The sequence below is a fragment of the Halichoeres trimaculatus genome, unplaced genomic scaffold (genome assembly GCF_033239565.1).
Source record: "Halichoeres trimaculatus isolate MK-OKI-2021-1 unplaced genomic scaffold, fHalTri1.1 fHalTri1_scaffold_20, whole genome shotgun sequence".
Lineage (NCBI taxonomy): Eukaryota > Metazoa > Chordata > Actinopteri > Labriformes > Labridae > Halichoeres > Halichoeres trimaculatus.
In genome coordinates, this window is record NW_027437198.1 from 25,249,618 (window position 1) to 25,269,931 (window position 20,314).

The 20,314-nt window shown below is 43.5% G+C and overlaps 1 protein-coding gene across 6 annotated transcripts; it reads left to right on the top strand.

Annotated features, from left to right (window-relative positions):
- Positions 1-2,995: 2,995 nt before the first annotated feature.
- LOC141810177 (neurogenic differentiation factor 2-like) lies at positions 2,996-6,983 on the top strand. Of its 6 annotated transcripts, none has more exons than XM_074697557.1 (2): positions 2,996-3,101; positions 5,453-6,983. In XM_074697557.1, exon 2 carries the CDS (start codon positions 5,460-5,462, stop codon positions 6,528-6,530), a length of 1,071 nt encoding a protein of 356 aa, XP_074553658.1. In that variant the 5' UTR covers positions 2,996-3,101; positions 5,453-5,459; the 3' UTR covers positions 6,531-6,983. The 6 variants fall into 6 exon arrangements, with proteins under 6 accessions (XP_074553658.1, XP_074553656.1, XP_074553654.1 ...); XM_074697555.1 differs by lacking the exon at positions 2,996-3,101 and adding an exon at positions 3,108-3,475; XM_074697553.1 differs by lacking the exon at positions 2,996-3,101 and adding an exon at positions 3,512-4,196.
- Positions 6,984-20,314: the final 13,331 nt, after the last annotated feature.

Below are 20,314 nucleotides of genomic sequence, written 5' to 3' on the forward strand. Positions count from 1 at the left end.
TGTGATTCAGACTTTAGCCTGTGATTTAGCTCATGTTTCAGTCTTTGGCCTGTGTTTTAGCCTTTAGCTCGTGCTCTCTCTCTCTCCTGTTTATCTTTCTTCTGCTCTTCTGTCCTTTTTCTGTCTGACAGTTAGGCTCCAGTGTCCACCATCACTACAAAATTAATCACAGAAATCATTTTCAGCAGAGAAAAACACAGACCTCTCTCTTTACTAAACTATATCAGCTGGCATGGTGTTGACATTGACTTTGAGGTGCTGTAAATCAATTCAGTCCTGCTAGACCCGATCAGGAAGCTAAAAATAGCATTAAGGAATAACCTGTTTTATTGCTGATAAACTCATTTAAAGTGTAGATTAAGATCAGGCATATATCTAGAATTTAAAGACAAAAATGATGTCTGAATTGCTTGTGACAAGTTATAGTTATTTGTATTAACACATTATTCTAGTTTCAATTCAGACCTCATTTGTTGTTTTGAAATAATTTGAAACAAGACATTTTTCGAGACTAGTCCATTGAATGTGGCTCATATCGAGTATAATAAGACCCTTTTACTTAAAATAAGACAAAAACACTTGATTAGGTTTCAGTTTTTTGCAGCTCCTCTCTTCTCCTCCTCCACTCTGCAGTGTGAACATCCTCTTCTCCGTCACACTCTGGGACTCGTACAATGGGAGCACTCCCTCTGCTGTGGGTTCATTGTCGATGCTCCACGCAGCCCTCCTCCTGCCCCGGCCGTCCTCGGCCCCATCTCCACTTGATTTATCGCTCTAAAATACCACTGCACTAATTAGTCAAGTAATTAATTAATAGGCATTTGCATTTGTGCATATGCAATTAGGGGGCTGGAGAGATGAGAGTGCAGATGGGGTCCGGGAGTCTGGTGGGGGTGGGAGTGTGTGTGTGAGTGTGTGTGTGTGCTGTGTTTCATATTAGTGCCAGCAGAAGTATGCACTTCTTTTAGAAAGACAAGTGAAGTGCAGGTCATCACCTCACGTCTGACGGTGAGAGGAGGAGGAGGGTGATGAAGGTCCGGAGGTGTGGCTCCATGACTTCTGAAGGATGTTGGGAGGAAAAGGAATGACGGAGGATTCGCTGTGCTTCATTTTTTTGTTTTGCATTTTGATTACATGCATTTAGCTGCTGAGGAAGCACAGCAGGTGGCCCTTACTTACGACTAATCCGCACACAAACAGGACGCAAAGTCGTGGTAAAATATTCTAATTCCAAACAAGCTCTCCTCTGGAGTTTCAATATCAGATCAAAGCCCCCCTGATTGGACTCGCCTGCAGCCAGTGGCGGGCTAAAGCCATGCTGTTGACATTTAGCTTTTATTTTGGCAAGGTGACCTGAAGGTTGTTTGGGACTTGTTGAGGAGCATCAGGCCCCTCCCGTGGCCACAGACCTCGCTGTCCCCCCCTCTTTTAGAGCAGCCGAGGAAGGATAGGGCACCGATTTGGCTGGAGTGAAGCTGGATGCCCCCCACCCTCCTCCACCCTCCTCCATCCTCCATCCTCCAGTCACACACAAGCACTCTGTAACAATCACCCCACCGTGGTTTGGGCCGGTGCCAGGTTAGAATCCCTTCATCCCAGAAGGGATAGAGCACATTAGTGAATGTGCGGCACCACAGCTCCCCAGCCACAGCTGCCACACTACCGGTGACCCCAGGGATGACCCCGCAGGCCCCCAAACGCTCCCTCGCTTTAGCTGTGGAGGAGATCAGGGTGATCCAAGCCCAAGGACATGATCAGCTTCTCTCAGCTCTTTCTGGGCCTCCAGGTCCCGGTCCCCTCAGTCCGGTGGAGCCAACTTGGACTTGGTGGTCATCGAGCTAATTTCTCCCACATTAACTCCACTAATGTCTGCTAAATAGAGAGATCTCTGATCGGGGATGGACGCGATGCAGCGAGGCAGACACGCTGAAGGGACTGGGATGCTGATGGTTGGTGCCAGCACGCCACCTCCTGATTCCTGGGCACCTCTGCCAGCTCGGAGCACCAGCGCCCTGTCATCCCCAGCTACAGCCCCCTTTCCTCCTCATTTTTCATACATCCCTCGTGGGCCTGCACACCTGGGTCCCTCCTCGCTGTGAACACCCGCAGCAGCTCTGGTAAAACCCTCAAATGCAGGCAGAGCCACCAGTCACCATTTGATCCTCACACATTAACAACACATTTCTCTCTGAACGCTGCGTTAAATCACTTCTAATCTGACTTATTTGCAACTTTGGCAAGTGGGTCATCTGTGCCTGGGTTTGCGCCCTCAGAGTCAGAAGAAATCACAATTGGTTTAAGTTGTCGTTCCTCTGAATACATTGATGCATAATTTGATCCAATTAGGTAAATAAATAAACAATATGCCTTCTGTTCGCGCTCTTAATGCACTTATAATGCATTCCCATCCCCCTTCCTCCGCCCTGCTCGGAGATATGTGATGGAGGGTAAACCCTGCCACGATAAACCCAGTTTATGCCCCTTTTATTTGATGAAGAGCTAATTGGTGTATTTTTAGCCTAAGCTGCCTGCGCTCTTATTGTTTTTAACCCGATTACTGAGGAAAGAGCTTCTAATTAATTCACTTGATGACTTGTACAGATAATATTGTGCAGAGCCCCTCGTTGGCTCAGGGTGAGAGTTCACTCTGTGGTGTCAAATGATCCGAAATGAAGCCTCTCACAGGACAGAGGTTTTGTGCATATTTCTGCAGAGGATTTGTGCACCGCTCAGTGAAATCTGAAGCAGGTGAAAGGACAGAATTGAAGGGTCTGGTTAAAAAGAATGAGCCCACATCCCTTGAAGCATCAACGCAGGTCAACAATGATGAGTTTGTTGTTCCTCCATTTTATTTTCCTCCTCTCTCTTCTGTTTTTCCTCCTTTTTTCTGGCTGTGTGAGCTCTAGCGCGGTGACAGATGGCGGAACCCTCCTCCTCCTCCTCCTCCACCACCACCTCCACCTCCTCCTCCTCCTCTTTCTCTCTCCCCCCGCGGGCAAATCTCTCCGAATGCGGGCGCATGTCAATCACCGGGCTCTCATGTGATGGCTCTTGCCGGTGACGTGCCAGCCATATGGGCGCTGGCATCACAGCCTTAGCTGGTATGTAACCTCGTCCCCGGTACTGCACGGCTGCCACACGCGCACTCCCTCACACACACACACATACACACACACACACACTCACTCACTCTCACATGCATGCATACATGTCCTCACTCACTCACATATACACTCAGACGCGCCGAGACGCACGTTCGTTCGCAAGCGACGCTCAGCGGAGTGCGCGTGCCGGGAGAGAAGCACCCTAAAACAACCCGCGAGCGCCACTGAGAGACTGCCGCGCGCCGCCTGCACCCATACACTGACAGGGAGCGTTGGTTCGCTCACTCCTGCTGGTCCCTGAAGATGGTCTGAAACTCGAGCGCGGTTTTTTTTTCTCTCGCGCCCATCCCTTGTCAAGAGCTCGTGCTGAGGTAAGTTGGAAGATAAACAACAATTGCAGGAAAAAATAAATAAATAAAAAATGCAGATGCTGGGAAGCCAAACCAAAATGGAGGAGAAAATTAATCCAATTAAGCAACGAGGGGGAGCGTTTTATTTAGTTTATTGCGCTGTTTAGGCCAATTTGTCACCTTTTACGCACAATTTGGAGGGGAGCATGTCAGATTATTGGCTCATAATCCGGTAGATTGTCCACTTGTGTGTTTTGGACTTTCACATCCACGTGCCTACAGTCTGTTAAAATCTGGTTTGGGCTCACAAATATCACAAGTGGATCTAGATTCCCAGTTACGCGCGCTCCCTTTGCGTGCCCTTCAACTTTTGACACCCAGATCCACCTGGACCACAACATCACAAAACCCAACCTCCAGTCCACCTACTCCAGGACCCCATTCCCTCCTCCTTTAGGATCATTTCCAAGGGTGTTGAGGATTTTTTTTTAGTACCCTCCTCAGCAGCGCTGTGAGGCTGTAAATAGCTCACACCGGACACTAATTTGATTTAGAGATCCCTGCGTGTCTGGACCGAGCAGCGGAGAAACAAAAGAAGACGAGGATGCAGGAGGAGAAACCCCGCGCTGGATTCTGGTTCCAGTCCGGCTGCCTCGGAGAAGGACGTCCCCGAGCCTGATGGGAGATTTATGGAGGATTTTGTCGATGTTTTTCACGTTCCTCGCTCAGAGCAAATGAAAGGGTGGGACAGCGCCATTGATGTGACAGCTCCGTGATTTATCTCTGATTGTCTAGTTTTATCTCCGCCGATCAATCTCCACATAACATTATTTTTAGGCCGATGCTGCGAGCGTGGACGTCCTCTGAGGATCTGTACGTAACGAGTTGTGTTTATATATTTAAAGAGGGCTAAAGGGAAACAAGCGGTTTCCATCTGTAAAAGCAAAAGTGCAGCGGAGTGATGCACTGGTGCATACTGAATTATGTGTGAAATCTATTTCGTGTTCGCTGCATGCTCTGTTAATTAAACGTTGTTGTGTTTTTTTTTTCTTCTTCTAACTGAGCAAACCTCCTGAGCCTGAGATTTAAAAACGAGATTTTGCCCCTGGCACACCCCCCGAGATAATTAACCAACCATCACAGACTACCTTACGCTGGGGCTGCATTCTGCTGCTGCTGCTGCTGCTTTATAATAACAGGACATGTCAGGGAGGAAGCTGTCAAAGATCACACCGAGTCTGCTTTAGAGGGATGGGACTGCTCTTAATCAAGTGGTAGGAGGATGAATTTGATTATTTGATTGTTAAATTAATTGTGATTCGTTTAGCTGCAACGTTTTGGTGAATTTATAAAACATTTAAACATTTCTCCTCCTATCTTTAAATATCATCACTGCTTTAAAATAATTTTCTTTTAAAAATCAAAGCACAAAGGCCTCCAATATTTTCTTTTTTACAGCTTACAAGCCTTAATTTAATAATCAGTGTGCCTTTAAACGGAGCTACAGCCGATCAATTAAATAAAATCCCTTCGCCTCCTCTGAGGAGAGGTGTGTGTGTGTGTGTGTGTTGTGGATGAATAGTGCTGGAATGCAGCCAGGAGTGTATATGGGCGTCAGGAGGAGTGAAAGTGGGGGCCCCCATGGGACCTGTAATGTGGCCCCTGCCGCTGGGACCCGCTGCGAGAGGACGCGACAGGGCACACGGATGACAGCAGGGAATTAAATGGGGATCCGTCTGGCTGCAGCCCAGAGCGTTAACCGCGGATTTTTCCACCATTTCTATTTTTTTTCCACACAAATGAGGATTTGTTTAGAAGATATTTCTGAGAAAATCTCTCCAAGTTTGTTGAGAGTGAAGTCAGATTTCTCTCTGAGCTGTTAGAGCAGCACAAGGCCCAGGTGTGCTGAGCCTCCACCCTCATTTTTTTGTTTTTGTTCTGCTGCTTGATTTTTGATTTTTGTGCTTTGTGTTGAATTCTCCTCTCTCCTCTCCCCAGAGCCACCATGCTGACGAGGCTTTTCAGTGACCCCTCACTGCTTCCCGACGTCCAGAAATACTCAGGCTGGGCGGAGGACAGCGAGGAAGAGGATACGCAGATTAAAGAGGAGGACCAAGACACGCAGGACGGCATGGAGTCGTCTGATCTGAGAGGAGGCAGCAGGACGCACTCCGAGCACGCAGGAGGGGACGATGAAGAGGATGAGATGGAGGAAGAGGATGATGGGGAGGATACAGGAGGTGATAGGCCTAAGAAGAGGGGCCCCAAGAAGCGTAAAATGACCCAGGCCCGGATCGAGAGGTCCAAGCTACGGCGCACGAAAGCCAACGCACGGGAGAGGACCCGGATGCACGACCTAAACTCTGCGCTCGACAATCTGCGTAAAGTGGTGCCCTGCTACTCCAAAACACAAAAACTCTCCAAAATCGAGACTCTGCGCTTGGCTAAGAACTATATCTGGGCCCTCTCGGAGATACTGCGCTCCGGGAAGAGGCCGGATCTTGTCACCTACGTCCAGACGCTTTGCAAGGGACTCTCCCAGCCCACGACCAACCTCGTGGCCGGGTGCCTGCAGCTGAACTCCCGGAACTTCCTCACCGAGCAGCAGTGTCAGGAAGGGGGGCGGTACGGGTCCGGCTCCTTCTCCATGCATTCCTACCCGTACCAGTGCGCGCGCCTCTCCAGCCCCCACTGCCAGCCGGGCTCGAACTCGCATCCGCTGAGGACGCACGGCTACTGCTCGGCCTACGACTCTCTGTACGGTGGGAGCGGATCCCCGGAGTACAACAGCCCCGAGTACGAGGGGCCTCTCAGCCCGCCTCTCTGCATCAACGGGAACTTTTCTCTCAAGCACCAAGGCTCCGCGTCCCCCGAAAACGAGAAGGGGTATCACTACTCTATGCATTACTCCGGCCTGCCGGGCTCCAGGGCCAGCGGGGCCCACAACCTGGTGTTCGGTTCCTCTGGATCCCGGAGCGGCATTCACTCGGAAAACGTCCTGCCTTACCACGACATGCACTTACACCACGAACGGGCCCCTGTGTACGACGAACTGAACGCGTTTTTTCACAATTAGCCCCTGAAGAGCCTGAAGAGCGTCTCCTGCAATCATCACCCATCCCGGCACCCGTAGACAATTCGAAACCCTGCAGAGACGTTTGGCCTGTTGTCATCAGTGTTTCCCTTTTGTTTAATCCGTGTCACTTCTTTTTTTATTTGCTCCAGTCAGAGATGTAGTGGAGGGTAAAACAAAATTTTCTCGAAATGAACAAAAAACGCGAAAAACAAATCAACACCAAAACAGATTCCAACTATCAGTGTGTTTATTAAAAGTGTGATTTGTGTCTGTATCGGTGGTTATTCGCATTTTTAAAACCAGGATTCAACTTTTACCCTCTGATTCATGACGCACTACATCACTGGCTGCAGCTCCACGTTGACATCATGTGGGAAAAAAAATAATCAAGCTTAAAAAAAAAAGCATCACATTATTATCTCCGTCAGATTTTGGAGAAAAATGATGCAATCTGATGAAATGTGAAGGGAGAAGCTCGTTGGGTTGTTCTAGAAGAATCCGGCAAATCAATAGTTTCGCATCTATGCAAAAACCCAACGAGAGGGAGGAGGAGATGGAGAGCACAGAGCGAGGCGACAAGGCCCGAAAGACTTCCATCAGCACTGTGGCTGCACACACACACACACACACTCACACACTCCTACACACACATTTTGGATTCAACACCCAACGAATCTGACAAACCAGAATAGTTAAAAAAAATCCTCCAAACTGAATAAAACCAGACTTAAGTCTCATTTTCCTTTTCACTCTTATTTCCTCATCTTATTCTAACTGAGCCTCTGCGCAGGACTTTGGTTTCAAACACATTTTGGTTCAATATTTCGTTTTGATTTGAATGTTAAATAGGTTATTTATTATTATTATTATTATCATCATTATTATTGCATCCTTATTATTATTATTATTGCACGTATTTATTGTGTTGTTTTTGTAATTAATGTTAATAGTCAATGGAAATGAAGGGATCCCATGTGTTGCTGAGCATTTTTTTCCAAATAATTCAAGTCTTTCAACTTTGTATTCAACAAACTGTGTGGTTAAAAAAAAATAAAATGACAACAAATGAGACTGTGGCATTTCGTTTTTGTGCAAGTTTCCTGTTAAATCTGCAAATATGAATAATATTGGAGTCATATTTAGTAAAAAAAGAAGCTGTAGTTTAATTTTCTGGAGCCTGCACCGAGTTTATTCTTGCTGCCGCAACCTGCAGGAGTTCCTCACAGAGCCTCAGGGCCTTTATCTAATAAACTGGGACAGGAGGGAGAGGGCAGTGCTGCCATTTTTTCCCCCCTGATGAAGTAAAGTGGTGCCAATGCATCATTTCTGTTTGGCAGACAGCTCAGATTAGCACAAGCAGTTTTTTTTTTAAATAAATGTATTGACAGATTGACATTTGCGCATTTTGGATAAAAACAGACTTACAGTAGATTCCGGGTCTGATTGGAGACTGAATGCAGCTTTACTGATGCCAAACACGAACTCAAGGTCATCTCCATGATCATGTTGGTCTGCTTCGTTTTCTCTGACGACATGTGGAGGAGAAACGCGCTTCAGCACCGCGGAGAGCTCCTGCACCTGCACTTTGATTCAAGCTCCACTAAAAATAAAAAAAAAAATAAAAAAAAAGAGAGAAAGAAAGAAAGAAAGTAAGTAAGTAAGAAAGAAATTCTAAATAATCCGAATACTTAATCTGGTCATATTTCGAGACATAAATGATCTTAAATTGCACCACTAGAGGACGGGGAACAAACTTCTGGGAGTCAGACTGATTAATAATCCTGTCCCAACATCAAAGGAGGACGCACAGGTGTTACAGAGAAGAAACCACGGAGAGTGACAGCTGAAAATAACACAAAGACATCTGTAGGAGGCCTGTAATGTTATTTTTCGATCCCCCATTAAAGATTAGTGCTGACCTATAAAAATATTAGGACTCCTGTTTATTTCTTACTGTATGAGAAAATTAAAAAAACGCAGTGAGAGATCTGCAGCTTTGATGCTGAATGTTCTTACCTTTGTTTTCCATCTCTCCAACATGCATTAAACATCACATATGAATTATGAAGTCGTCCCCCTTTCACAGTTTCACCTCTTATTTATGTCATATTTATGGCTTACAGTCAAATCAGAGGATTCAAGATGTTACACATGTTTGGGTTTATTCATCCAGGCTGTTTGGAAATTAAATCAAAGTTGAGTGAGAGTGTAAGAGCTGAGGTTAGTGAGGGATGGAGATTTAAATAATAATCTAGCAGAGATCTGGTGACCACACACACTCACACACACACATACACACACACACGCAGTGCAAGGGGCAGCCGTTGCCACCCCGGCTGGGTTTGGAGCGCTGCCCCGGGACCCATATGTTCCCCAAAATGTCCTGGGTGCTCTCTGCTGTAAGGACACACACAGGCTTTGGGTGTCGACTGATGATGATGATGATGATGATGATTTTAATACTGCTATCAATATCAATTATACATGCAGCATCTTTTATCTGCGTAAATCCGATCTTTTCAAGTAAATAAGAACTAAATATAAATGTTAGGAAATTAATCTCAGCATAAAAACTATTTATAACTTCCTGTTAGAGTTTTGCTAATTCCTCCTAATTCAGGAAGTTAATCTCTTTATATTTACTAAAAAAGGGTAGCATTAAATTTTTATTTATTTATCTATTTATTTTTTGGTGGAAGTGAAATTAGTGATAAATTTAAAAAACCACAAGTTTACATCAAATTTTATTTTTTATTTATTTTCTATTAATTTTATTAATATTTTTTATTATTTAAAAAATATTTTATTTTCTAAACAAGCTGATTATCTTGTTAAAAGATTATATGATAATTATGTTTTTTTTTTTAAATAAAAAAATAAATAAAAAAAAAGCTGGTTGACATTCTGCTAATTTAATTTCAACCATGACAAAAGAATTTAAAGTCAAACTTTTTTAACAAAAACAATTAAACTTCTACACCATCATTCTTCCCTGTCTGATGAAATTGCTTTAATATTTTTATTATAAATATAAATTTAAGATTAAATTCCAAAAAACTACCGAAGTTTCGTTTTCGTTTTCTTTTAATCTTAATTTTAATTAACCTCCTTCCTTTAAGTTTTATGTAAAACTCAAACTTTAAATTACGCACAGTGTCTTAGTACCTTGGCCCGCGCCTCTACCTGTGAACACACTCATTTGGGAGAGTCCTGGGTGGGAATCAAACCTGCAGCTCTGCAGTTTTGGCTTCCTGTTACACCCTGAGCTAGTTTTAGGCCTCTGTCTTCTTTTTGGCCTCATCAGCAAAGTAGAATAAGTTGAACGCGTTTTTTTTTTCAGGAGCAAGCCCAAAAAAAAGCGAAGCAAGGGAGCAGTGGGAGAGGGCATCTATCAAAATACTCCCCGACCCCCTCCACACCCACACCACCTTCTCTCCCTCCACGGTCCGGAGAGAGAAGGGGAGAGAAAGGGAGGGAGAGGGAGGCTGGCAGGCTGGCGGAGGAGAGCCGTGCCAAGTCCCTTAATGTTCCCCAGCAGCAGCACCAGGAGCTCCGGAGAGGACAACCCAGTGTATGCGCCAGTGTGCCAGTTCACCGGGCCAAAGTGGCACTGCTGGGAGGAGTCGATGTTTCTTTCCTAATTTTTGCAGCATCTGTTCATTATCCAGGACGTTTAAAAACGAGAGCGCTCATCCCGAGTAACCCTTCGCCTCACACACACTCTCACACACACTCACACACACACACAACAGGAAGGCATTTTGGGGAAGAGTTGGCCTGTGCGTATTTTCCCTCTAAGGTTATTTGAACAACAAGTTCGAGCAGTGAGGAGGGGAGGACGTGTTGCGTTTGGGGAGCGCGCAACAAATCCAGATATGGCACAAATTTACGCACAAGACCTCATTTAGAATAAATGTTTTTTTTTAATCAAATGTCAAGAAGTTTGATTTCTTTCTGAGATGAAAATATTCTTAAAAAATAAAGTGCAGACTTATCTGTCAGTGTGTGTGTGGTTTTAAAAGTGGTATCACATCTTTTTAATAACTGAAAATATTAAACACACAGGTGTTTTAAGGATCAAATCACCACCTGGGTATTTTTTTTCTCATCCATGTATTTCCCTTAATTTTGCACAACTTCCTTGAATTTTAATATATTTTGTCAATGAATCCTTTAATACTTAATTCTCCATAAATTTGCAAAAATAAAAAGTCTGACAAGTGACTTACAAAAGCCGTCAGTCCTGCCTTTCAAGACAGAGAGAAAAAACTTCCGGTGACACTCTGTGCTGCACTCAGGATGAAAAGTGAGTGAATGAATCTCGCTGTTTAAATTATCATCTCCATGCCCACTCCTTTTCTCACTCAACTTGGGAGGAGGAGAAAAAAAATCAAGTGTTTGTCCGACATAACAGTCAATAGTGCGATTATCAAAATGTCACAAGTACTATGGTGTGAATTCTAATTAACGTCTAGCAAAAAATAATAAATGAGGCTTTTCTGCAAGATGCAGACACGACGTGGGTATGGGATGGAGCAGGAGGGGTGTTTGGGATTCAATGCAAAGAGTCAAAGCAGGAGGAGATGCAGCAGAAACAGGCTCAAAACTAACACACACACACTTCGATCAGTGCGCGTTTGGATCATATAGACCCACAAAAACCTGCAAACGCCCCTCGCTGCGTTATCAACTTCCCTGGCGTGTGCGCACTCAAATCTAACACATGTGTACAGAGGAAACAATCATGCAGATCCAGGCCAACATCTCTGCCAGTGCCCCCACTCTGCCAGACACGGGAGCGGGCCTGTCACTGGCAGTCCATTCAGAGGAAATCCCACAACATCTGTTTGTTATCACACAATGGGGCGCGGTGCGGAGCGGGCACCGGGGCACACGACGAGGCAGGAGCGAAACTGAGAGCGCGCTGCCGCTGGAGGTCCTGCCAAGGGAGAGAAAGGAGGAGGAGGTTAGGGGTTAAAGCGCAAGGTAGGATCCAGGTCTTTGGATGGAGGCCAGGTAGGGTTTGGCTGTGGTGCCAGATGTTGACGCACGCGTGGGGAGAAGTGTTTGCTGAGATTTGGCCGCAGGGGGCGCGCGGGAAGTGCTCTTGACCTGTCCAGCAGTGAGTGTCCAGTGAAGGGGCGTGGCTATGAAGGCAGCGTGGCCCGTTTAGGAGGTTAAGTAGGAGAGCGCACGGGAGCACAACTGTATCACAGGGTGTGGGGTGGGGTGGGGGGGTCGTTGCTGGTCTGCACAGATGGCATGTGTGCGTGTGCGTGTGCGTGCGAGTGTGTTATGATAGGGTTGGATGATGCCCTGGTCACATGGGCAGCAGTAATTGGCCTCCATATTGACCAGTTTGCAGCGCTGGGGGGCGGGCGGTCTCCCAGCTGGACCTGTCAGATGGCATCGCATCCACCTCACTGATCACCCCCCGGACGACCTCCGCAGCTCTCCCCGGTTCGCTTTCATCTCGCTGCTCCTTCAGCCCTTCATCTCACTCCTCTCTCCGTCACCTTCCGTCACCTTTAATCTCTGCTTCCTGCTTTCAGAGCTGTCACAGGGCTGACCCGCTCTGCCCATCATCACCAGTCTCAACTTTCCTCTGAGCGTCCAAACTTTGAGCCCAGGAGAGCCAAGCTGGGACACGCTGAGCAGATATCTTCTTCAAGGAGGAGCCCAGATTTTTCTGACAGAGTGAGACCTCCCTGTGGTGAATAAATTGACCCTTGACCTCAACAAAGCTGCTATAAAAAGTGTCTGTAAATGTGCAAAAACTGTTCCTTTGAAGCATTTTGCAGCTGAAGTTAATTTAATACCACTTATTTTTTCAAGGTCAGGTTAATCCTGCACAGATTATCTCCCCTGGATGAATCAGATTCTTATTCAAAAGGATAAGGGCTACTGAAAAATAACTCCAGTTTTTTTAATTACATTTTTTTCCTGAGAAAAAATTTCAGAATTCTCTAAGATTACAGTCAGAGTCAGATAAAAGTCACAAATCTCTGAGATTACAGTCAGAATTCAGAATTCTGACTTTAATCTCTACATTCCGGAGAACTCTAAGATTAAAGTTAGAATTTTGAGATTACAGGCAGAGTTCTGACAAAAAAAAAAATCAGAATTCTTAAATTAAAATCAAAATTTTGACTGTAATCTCATAAATCTGACTTTAATCAGAAGTCTAAGATTAAATTCAGAACTCTCTGAGATTAAAATCAAAACTATTACTGTAATCTCAGAATTCTGAGATGAAAGTCTATTTTGAAATTAAAGTCAGAAGTTTGACCTCTATCCAAGAATTCTGACCCTAATCTCATATCAAGAATTCTGAGAAGTCTAAGATTAAATTCAGAAATCTGAGTTTCAAGTCAGAAATCTGAGTTTCAAGTCAGTATTCTCAAAATTCTAAGATTAAAGTCAGAATTTTGACTGTAATCTCATGAATCTGACTTTAATCAGAAATCTGAGATTCAATTCAGAATTTAAGATTAAAGTCATTAATCTAAATTCTGAGAAGAAAAGGTCAGAATTCTGATTTAAGGGTCAGAATTATCTGAGATTAAAGGCAGAATTATGACTGTAATCCCATAATGATTTATTTAATCAGAGTTCTGAGAATTCAGAGATTTAAGTCAGAGTTTTGAGAATTTAAGGAAAAATTTAAATATCTGAGATTAAAAACAGAATTCTCTGAGATTTAAGTCAGAATTTTGACTGTAATCCAAGAACTCTGACTTCTATCCCAGAATATTGTGAAGTCTGAGATTAAAGTCATAATTTGGAGAAGAACAAGTCAGAATTCTAAGTTTCAAGTTGGTATTCTCAAAATTCTAAGATTAAAGTCAGAATTTTGACTGTAATCTTGTATATCAGACTTTAATCAGAAATTTCAGATTAGATTCAGAATTTTGAGGTTCAAGACAGTGATCTAAATTCCAAGAAAAGAAAAGGTCGGATTCCTGATTAAAGGGTCAGAATTCTCTCGGATTTAAGTCAGAATTACGACTGTAATCTCATAATTCTTTCTTTAATCAGAATTCAAAGAATTCTGTGATTAAGGTCAACTTTGAAATTAAAGCCAGAATTTAGAGAATTTAAGAAAAAAATTCAGAAATCTAAAATTAGAAACAGAATTCTCTGAGATTTTAAGTTAGAATTTTGACTGTTATCCAAGAGTTCTGACTTGACTCTCAGAATATTGCGAATTTTGAGATTACAGTCAGAACGCTGAGAAAAAAAAGTCAGTATTCTCAAAAATCTAAGAATAAATTCAGAATTTTGACTGTAATCTTATAAATCAGACTTTAATCAGAAATCTCAGATTAGATTCAGAATTTTGAGGTTCAAGTCAGTGATCTAAATTCTGAGAAGAATAGGTCATAAATCTGACATTAATCTCAACGAATGACTTTAAAGTCAGAATTCGCTGAGATTAAAGCCAGAATTTTGACTGTAATCTCATAAATCGGACTTTAATGTCCGAATTTTTGAGAATTCTGAGATTCAATTTAGATTTCTGAGATTAAAGTCAGATTTATGAGATTACAGTCAGTATTCTCATAATTCTGACTTTACAATCAGAATTCTGAGTTTAATCTAAGATTTTGGCCTTTTTCTCAGAACAAATAGCAATAAAAAATTGGATGGATTCTTTCTTTTCCAGTGGCTGTAATCTTGTTCTGTAGATTATGGTTTTTGGATTAAACTGTTTAAATGAAGCAAACAATCTGAGCTGAGCACATTAAGGTTTTTCCTTTTATGAGCAGATAAACTTTGTTTTGAGGAACATTACTTTTCAGAAAATAAAAACAACATCTCGAGTTGCAAAAAGACTTTTCTGCAGTGTAAGTGTAAAAGAGACCTTTGTGTATCTGTCTGACTTTAAGTGTGGTATCACCCTCCCACCCGGAGCAGCCATGGTGTGTGTGTGTATGTGTGTGTATGTGTGTGTTTTGCTGTGAGATGCCCAACTGTGCGGAGTTAGCGCTATAGAAAGGATCTCATCCCAGACTTGGCAGGGGAGGGTCTCTGGGTATGAGGAGAACAATCGTCTCTCCTTCGCTCCTGTCAGCCAGCAAACACAGAGAGCTGGCACACGCTCAGTGGGAAAAGTACAGGATTGACAAGAGGGATGGACACACACACACACACACACTCACACACACATGCAAACACAGCTACACACACTAACGCCCATCCCGTCCTCACTGTACCAAGAGTGACCAGAGAGGAGAAATCATCAGGGAGAGCACAGGAGCTCCAACACACACTCAGGAGGACAAGTGTCTTCATCCTGGAACTATCTGTGTGTGTGTGTGTGTGTGTGTGTGTGTGTGTGTGTGTGTTTGTGTACACATGTGGATGCAGGAGTGTCACTGCATGCTGTGTGTGCATGCATGCATGTGCTCCTTTACGCCTCAGCAAGAAATGAGGAGGAGGAGAGGGGGGAGTGAAGGGGGAAGTGTGTTTGTAAGAGTGTGTGTGTCTGTGTGTGTGTGTGGAGGAGCAGGAGGAGGAAGGGGGGGGGCACGCACGTTTAAATTCTTTGACATCTGTTCATTACAACGGGAGTGTGTTTATTTTTATACAGCCAGCCACAAGCAGAGAGCTCGACTGGCACCGCTGGTTAATGTACCAGCCCGCTCCGACAGCAGAGCGATGAAATATTAACCGGCAGACAGAGAGGATGGCGGAGACCAGCAAGGACAAAGGCAGAGGAAGAGATAAAAGATAGAAATGATAAGATAATATGTGACAAAAACACACACACAGTGTCTCCACTCACGCACTGAGTCCCTGCTCTGATCTGATTAAAGAGGACGACTCCATCAGCTGCTCTCAGGTTGAGCTGCTGAAAGAAAACTTGCAGAATAAACAAAAATGTGTTTTTATCAACCGCACTAAAAAATAATCTCATCTTCTGATCCTTACTGATATAAAATACTCACATTTTGCACATTAAAGCACAAGCAAACGCTGCAGAGCAACCAAAGCCAGGAGTTCAAAGCTTAATTCAGTCTGAAGGTCGGCCTCTGTTTGGGTTATTTAGCAGAGTAATAAGTTAAGAGTGGCAGGTTAAGGGTGCCCAGGTGGCTCAAAGAACATTACAGACTGTGAGCTTTGGCACTTTGGTTCATTTTCTTTCTCAAAGTTAAACTTTTGATTGGCTAATTTTTAGTTTTACTGTCCCTGTCCTCATGTTTTTTCCATCTATGAGCCAATTTCCCTCCTGGATTTAATGAAGTGTTCGTATTTAAGCTACAGCATGGATATGTTTTTGGATAATGCCTCAATAATATTTGTTTCTTCTTTTTTATTTTAGATGGTTAATGAAGTTTTCTATTTGTATAACTTCTGAGGGTTTCTTAAAGATGCTATGAGGAGGATCTGATTTAATAGGACTGCAAGGTAAGGTATTTATCAGTACAGTTACGTAGCGCTACTGTTTGAAACGTGACATCAAGCAAACGTTGTAGTAGCCGGTTATATGTAGTGCTATCAGCAGCCCAGTGCTCCGACATATCTTTAGGCTAACGTGACAACAATCTAACATTGTCAGTTTGTATGTAGTTTAGCTGTTTAGCTGTTTATATTTAGTACATCTACAAAGCAGAGCTAACGTAACCTCACTCTTCATTCATTGATAGACTCTCAAGTTTGAACAGACCACTGCAGAATAACTGCTGACTGTGGGTTGGAATGAACATTAGCACAAATAGTTTAGCCCTTTTAGCCTTTAGCTTGTGCCCTTGTGGCCAGTGTTTAAGCGCCTAGCCTGTGTTTTAGCCTTTAGCTTGTGGTTTAGCCTTTAGCTTGAGTGTAACCCTGCGTTTTAGCCTTTAGCCTGTGTTTTAGCCTTGAGCTTGTGTTTTACCAAGAGTTTTAGCCTTTAAAAGTGTTTTAGCCATTAGCCTGTGTTTTAGCCTTGAGCTTGTTTTTTAGCCTTTAGCTTGTCTTTCACCCTGTGTTTTAGCTCTTTAGTCAGTGTTTTAGCCTTAGATTGTGTTTCAGCCTTAAGTTTGTGTGTAGCCCTGTGTTTTAGCTTTTATTAGTTTTTTAGCCTCTAGCTTGTGATTTAGCCTGTGTCTTAGCCTTTAGCTTGTGATTTAGCCATTAGCCTGTGTTTTAGCCAGGAGCTTGTGTTTTACCAAGAGTTTTAGCCTTTACAAGTGTTTTAGCCCCAAGCCTCTGTTTTAGCCTTTAGCTTGTGGTTTAGTCTTAAGCCTGTGTTCTAGCCTTAGACTGAGTTTTAGCCATTAGCCAGTGTTTAGCCTGTAGCCTGTGTTTTAGCCATTAGCCAGTGTTTAACTCTGCCTTTTAGCCTTGAGTAGTCTTGTAGTTTCTAGCTTTTGATTTAGTCGTTAACTTGCGTTTTAGCCTTAAGCTTGTGTTTAACCCTGTGTTTTAGCCTTTAGCCTGCGTTTTAGGCTTTAGCTTGTGTTTAAATCTGCCTTTTAGCCTTTACTAGTGTTTTAGCCTCTAGCTTGTGATTTAGCCGTTAACTTGTTTTTTAGCCTTTAGCTTGTTTTTTAGCCTTTAGCTTGTCTTTCACCCTGTGTTTTAGTCTTAGATTGTGTTTCAGCCTTAAGTTCGTGTGTAGCCCTGCGTTTTAGCTTTAACTAGTGTTTTAGCCTCTAGCTTGTGATTTAGCCATTTAACTCGTGCTCTATCTCTCTCCTGTTTATCTTTCTTCTGCTCTTCTGTCCTTTTTCTGTCCGACAGTTAGGCTCCAGTGTCCACCATCACTACAAAATTAATCACAGAAATCATTTTCAGAAGAGAAAAACACAGATCTCTCTTCTCACTACTAAACTTCATCGGCGGACGTGGTGTTGTCATAGAGACTTAGACTAGATATTGATGTTGATAATCTCATTTTAACGTGTGTATTAGGATCAGGCAGTTATCTGGAAAGGAGAGTTTTTCCGGATCACTCAGAAACTCCTCACAGAAAGTGGTTTAGTAGAATCTGGAGACTAATTACTGAGCAGAGACCAAACATCTCTCGAATCAACCTTTGCATCAACAAGCCCCCCACATCCAACCCCTCCCCTCTCCTCCCCTCCCACTGCCCGGCCGGCCCCACTCCCATGCTCCCCTGGGACGGCCTGCTCTGGAATGCCGCTCATGGGGAAGAATCTCGCTGCAGGCGTTCAATATGTCACATGTGTCCCAGAGACGGAGAGGGGAGCCGGGGAGAGGTGTGACAGGTATGTTGTAGTGCTCTAACAAGCCACTGACAGGTCGTCCCTGCTTTACACATGTGTGTGTGTTTGAGTGTGTGACGGATCCCCAGATTAGAGGTTTAGAGGGCTCAGATTAACAGGCTCAGGACGCACACTGCCCCGCTCTGAGCTGAGGGGAATTAGGATAGCATTAGCGTCTCCTCTGCACCAGCACATTAGCCATTCATTAGCGTGTGGTTGCACAATGAGCACCAGGCCGCCCCTCATTCCCCTCTGTGTCAGTGCATTCACGACAGTGTTAACATGCCGGGATGCTTTGTTATTCATAGACCATTAGCATTAGCATAGTTTAACCATCACTTATCATCAGGCGGCTGTCACTCCTCCTCCATTTCTCCAACCTTACTTTAAAAAACAAACCATTACAATATCACTTTGTTGGAGAGAGGAGCCAAAGACGGACGAACACATCCAAGATTTTTAAGATCAGATACAATACAGCGTGTACTTCATGTCTTAAAGTGTGTATCTGTGTTATATCATTCTGAATGGGAAGAAAATCAGAGCCAGAGAAGCTCCTGGCAGCTGCCTCACGCTGAACCCTGAACCGCCGCTAAAGAAAACATAAAGACGAGAGGAAAACACAGACGTACACAACGGTTAATGTGGAGCGAGGTCTGAGGTTTTAGGAGGACACCTGAGAGGCGGTTTGAGTCCAGAGGTGGAGCCTGCTCCTGGAGAAATCTGCTCGCCTTACACGGTTTACTACTTGTCTGGGCAAATATTTGTGGTTATATAAATGAAAACTGGAGAGGAACAAATCATCTGTGCCAGTTAGAAAAAACAACACGCCAAAGAAAAGCTGAGTCTAAAATTAAAGACGGGCTCGGACAGGAAATAGGAGTGTAAAGGTGTTTAAATCAGCATCTTTTCTTTCTCAAATCTGACGTATCTGCATCATGGTTCATCAAATTTCTTTATGAATCTTTATATTTTTACATAAGATTCAAAAACTAGCAAGATAAAGCAGCTATAAATGTGTGTTTGTGGGTTTAGCAGACATAAAAACACTAAACTAATTGTCCTGGTTTGCTGTTTTGGAAGCTGATGCCACTAATTTATCATTTCCAAGCTTGAAAAGAAGAATTAAATGATGCATTTGTCCCAAAAAAAATGAAGATATTGTTGATCCACATCTTTGCATTTGCTGCTGAACATCACCATCAGATCAACTCCTCACATTCATGAAAGCACGGCGCCTCTCTCCTCTCAAACTTTCCCGTGTTTTCCTCGCGCGCGTCACCGTGCCAGGAGAGATGTGAAGACACGGATTGACACACCATCTCTCCTCCAAAGCCTTCCTCCTCAGCCGCGTCAGATTAAGGGATTACCAGGCAAGGCGAGCGCTAAAGCTGGCTAATTCTCACCCAAGCACAGAGAGCTAAGGCTACCCAGAGCCCCCCACAGAGCCTGGAGAGCCCCACAGAGCCCCCACGGAGCCCCACACTCCTCACAGCAGCTGTGGAGTGGAGGGCGGAGAAACAGTGAAATCAAAGCTCTACAAATCTAATTTTCACTAGCAGTAACTACTCACCACTGATGGTTTGAGCACAAAAAGGCTGTTTGACATGTATTCTATTAACTAGCCTGCTTTAAGTTTTTAATTATTTACACGCACGCTGCACAGAAAACTGAAATCTTATCAAGTGTTTTTGTCTTATTTTCAGTAGAAAATGTCTTTTTAGACTTAATATGAGCCACATTCAGCCGACCAGTCTAGAAAAATGTCTTATTTCAAGTCATTTAAAGACAAAAATCAGGTCTGAATTCTTTTTAATAAGTAAAAAAATCAGCCAATGGAAGAAGAGAAAAGTTTCTTGTATTAAGAAATTATTCTAGTTTCAAGAAAATTATACCTGGGCTTTGGGTATTGACCGATAACAATCCTGATCTGATACCACTGTTAAATAATAGCCTGCAGGCTCTACTGTGGGATAGGACTGGTAATGTTTTGAGTATAAGACAAAAATGAGTAAATATGGAATTACTGTAGTTAATATTTATTTAAACTATGAGTGTTTAAATGTTTGACAGCAGTTTGGTCAAAAAATGCTTCAGAATTTACAGAAATAACTATTTGATTGTAAATTTTATACCTTAGATTAAAGTATAGTTAAGCCTTGAGCTGTTTCCACCAAGCAGTCCGGTTCGGTTCAATACGGTTTGGCACGGTTTAGTACAGTTACGCCTGATCCAGTTTGCAAACTGTGCCCTCTCGTGGTAGGCAGCGTGTAAGCTGGATACAGGGAACCGTATCTGTTTAACAATAGCGTGACGCAGCACAACACAGTTTACCCCGCTAATAAATCCAATAAAGACGAAAAACTTGACACAGTAAACAAAGAGCACAGATGGAAGACATGCAGCATTTCGTCCTCTCTGTGATTGGCATGTAGCTCTTTGATACAAAGAACAATCAAGCTTTGTTTCAGAGAAGTCTGTGAGCCGCCAGGAGAAATGCAGCAGCTATCAGGGTAAGTGACGATTCTTTTGACCAATCAACGGTCTGCAGTGTTGTAGCTCCACCTTCTGAGA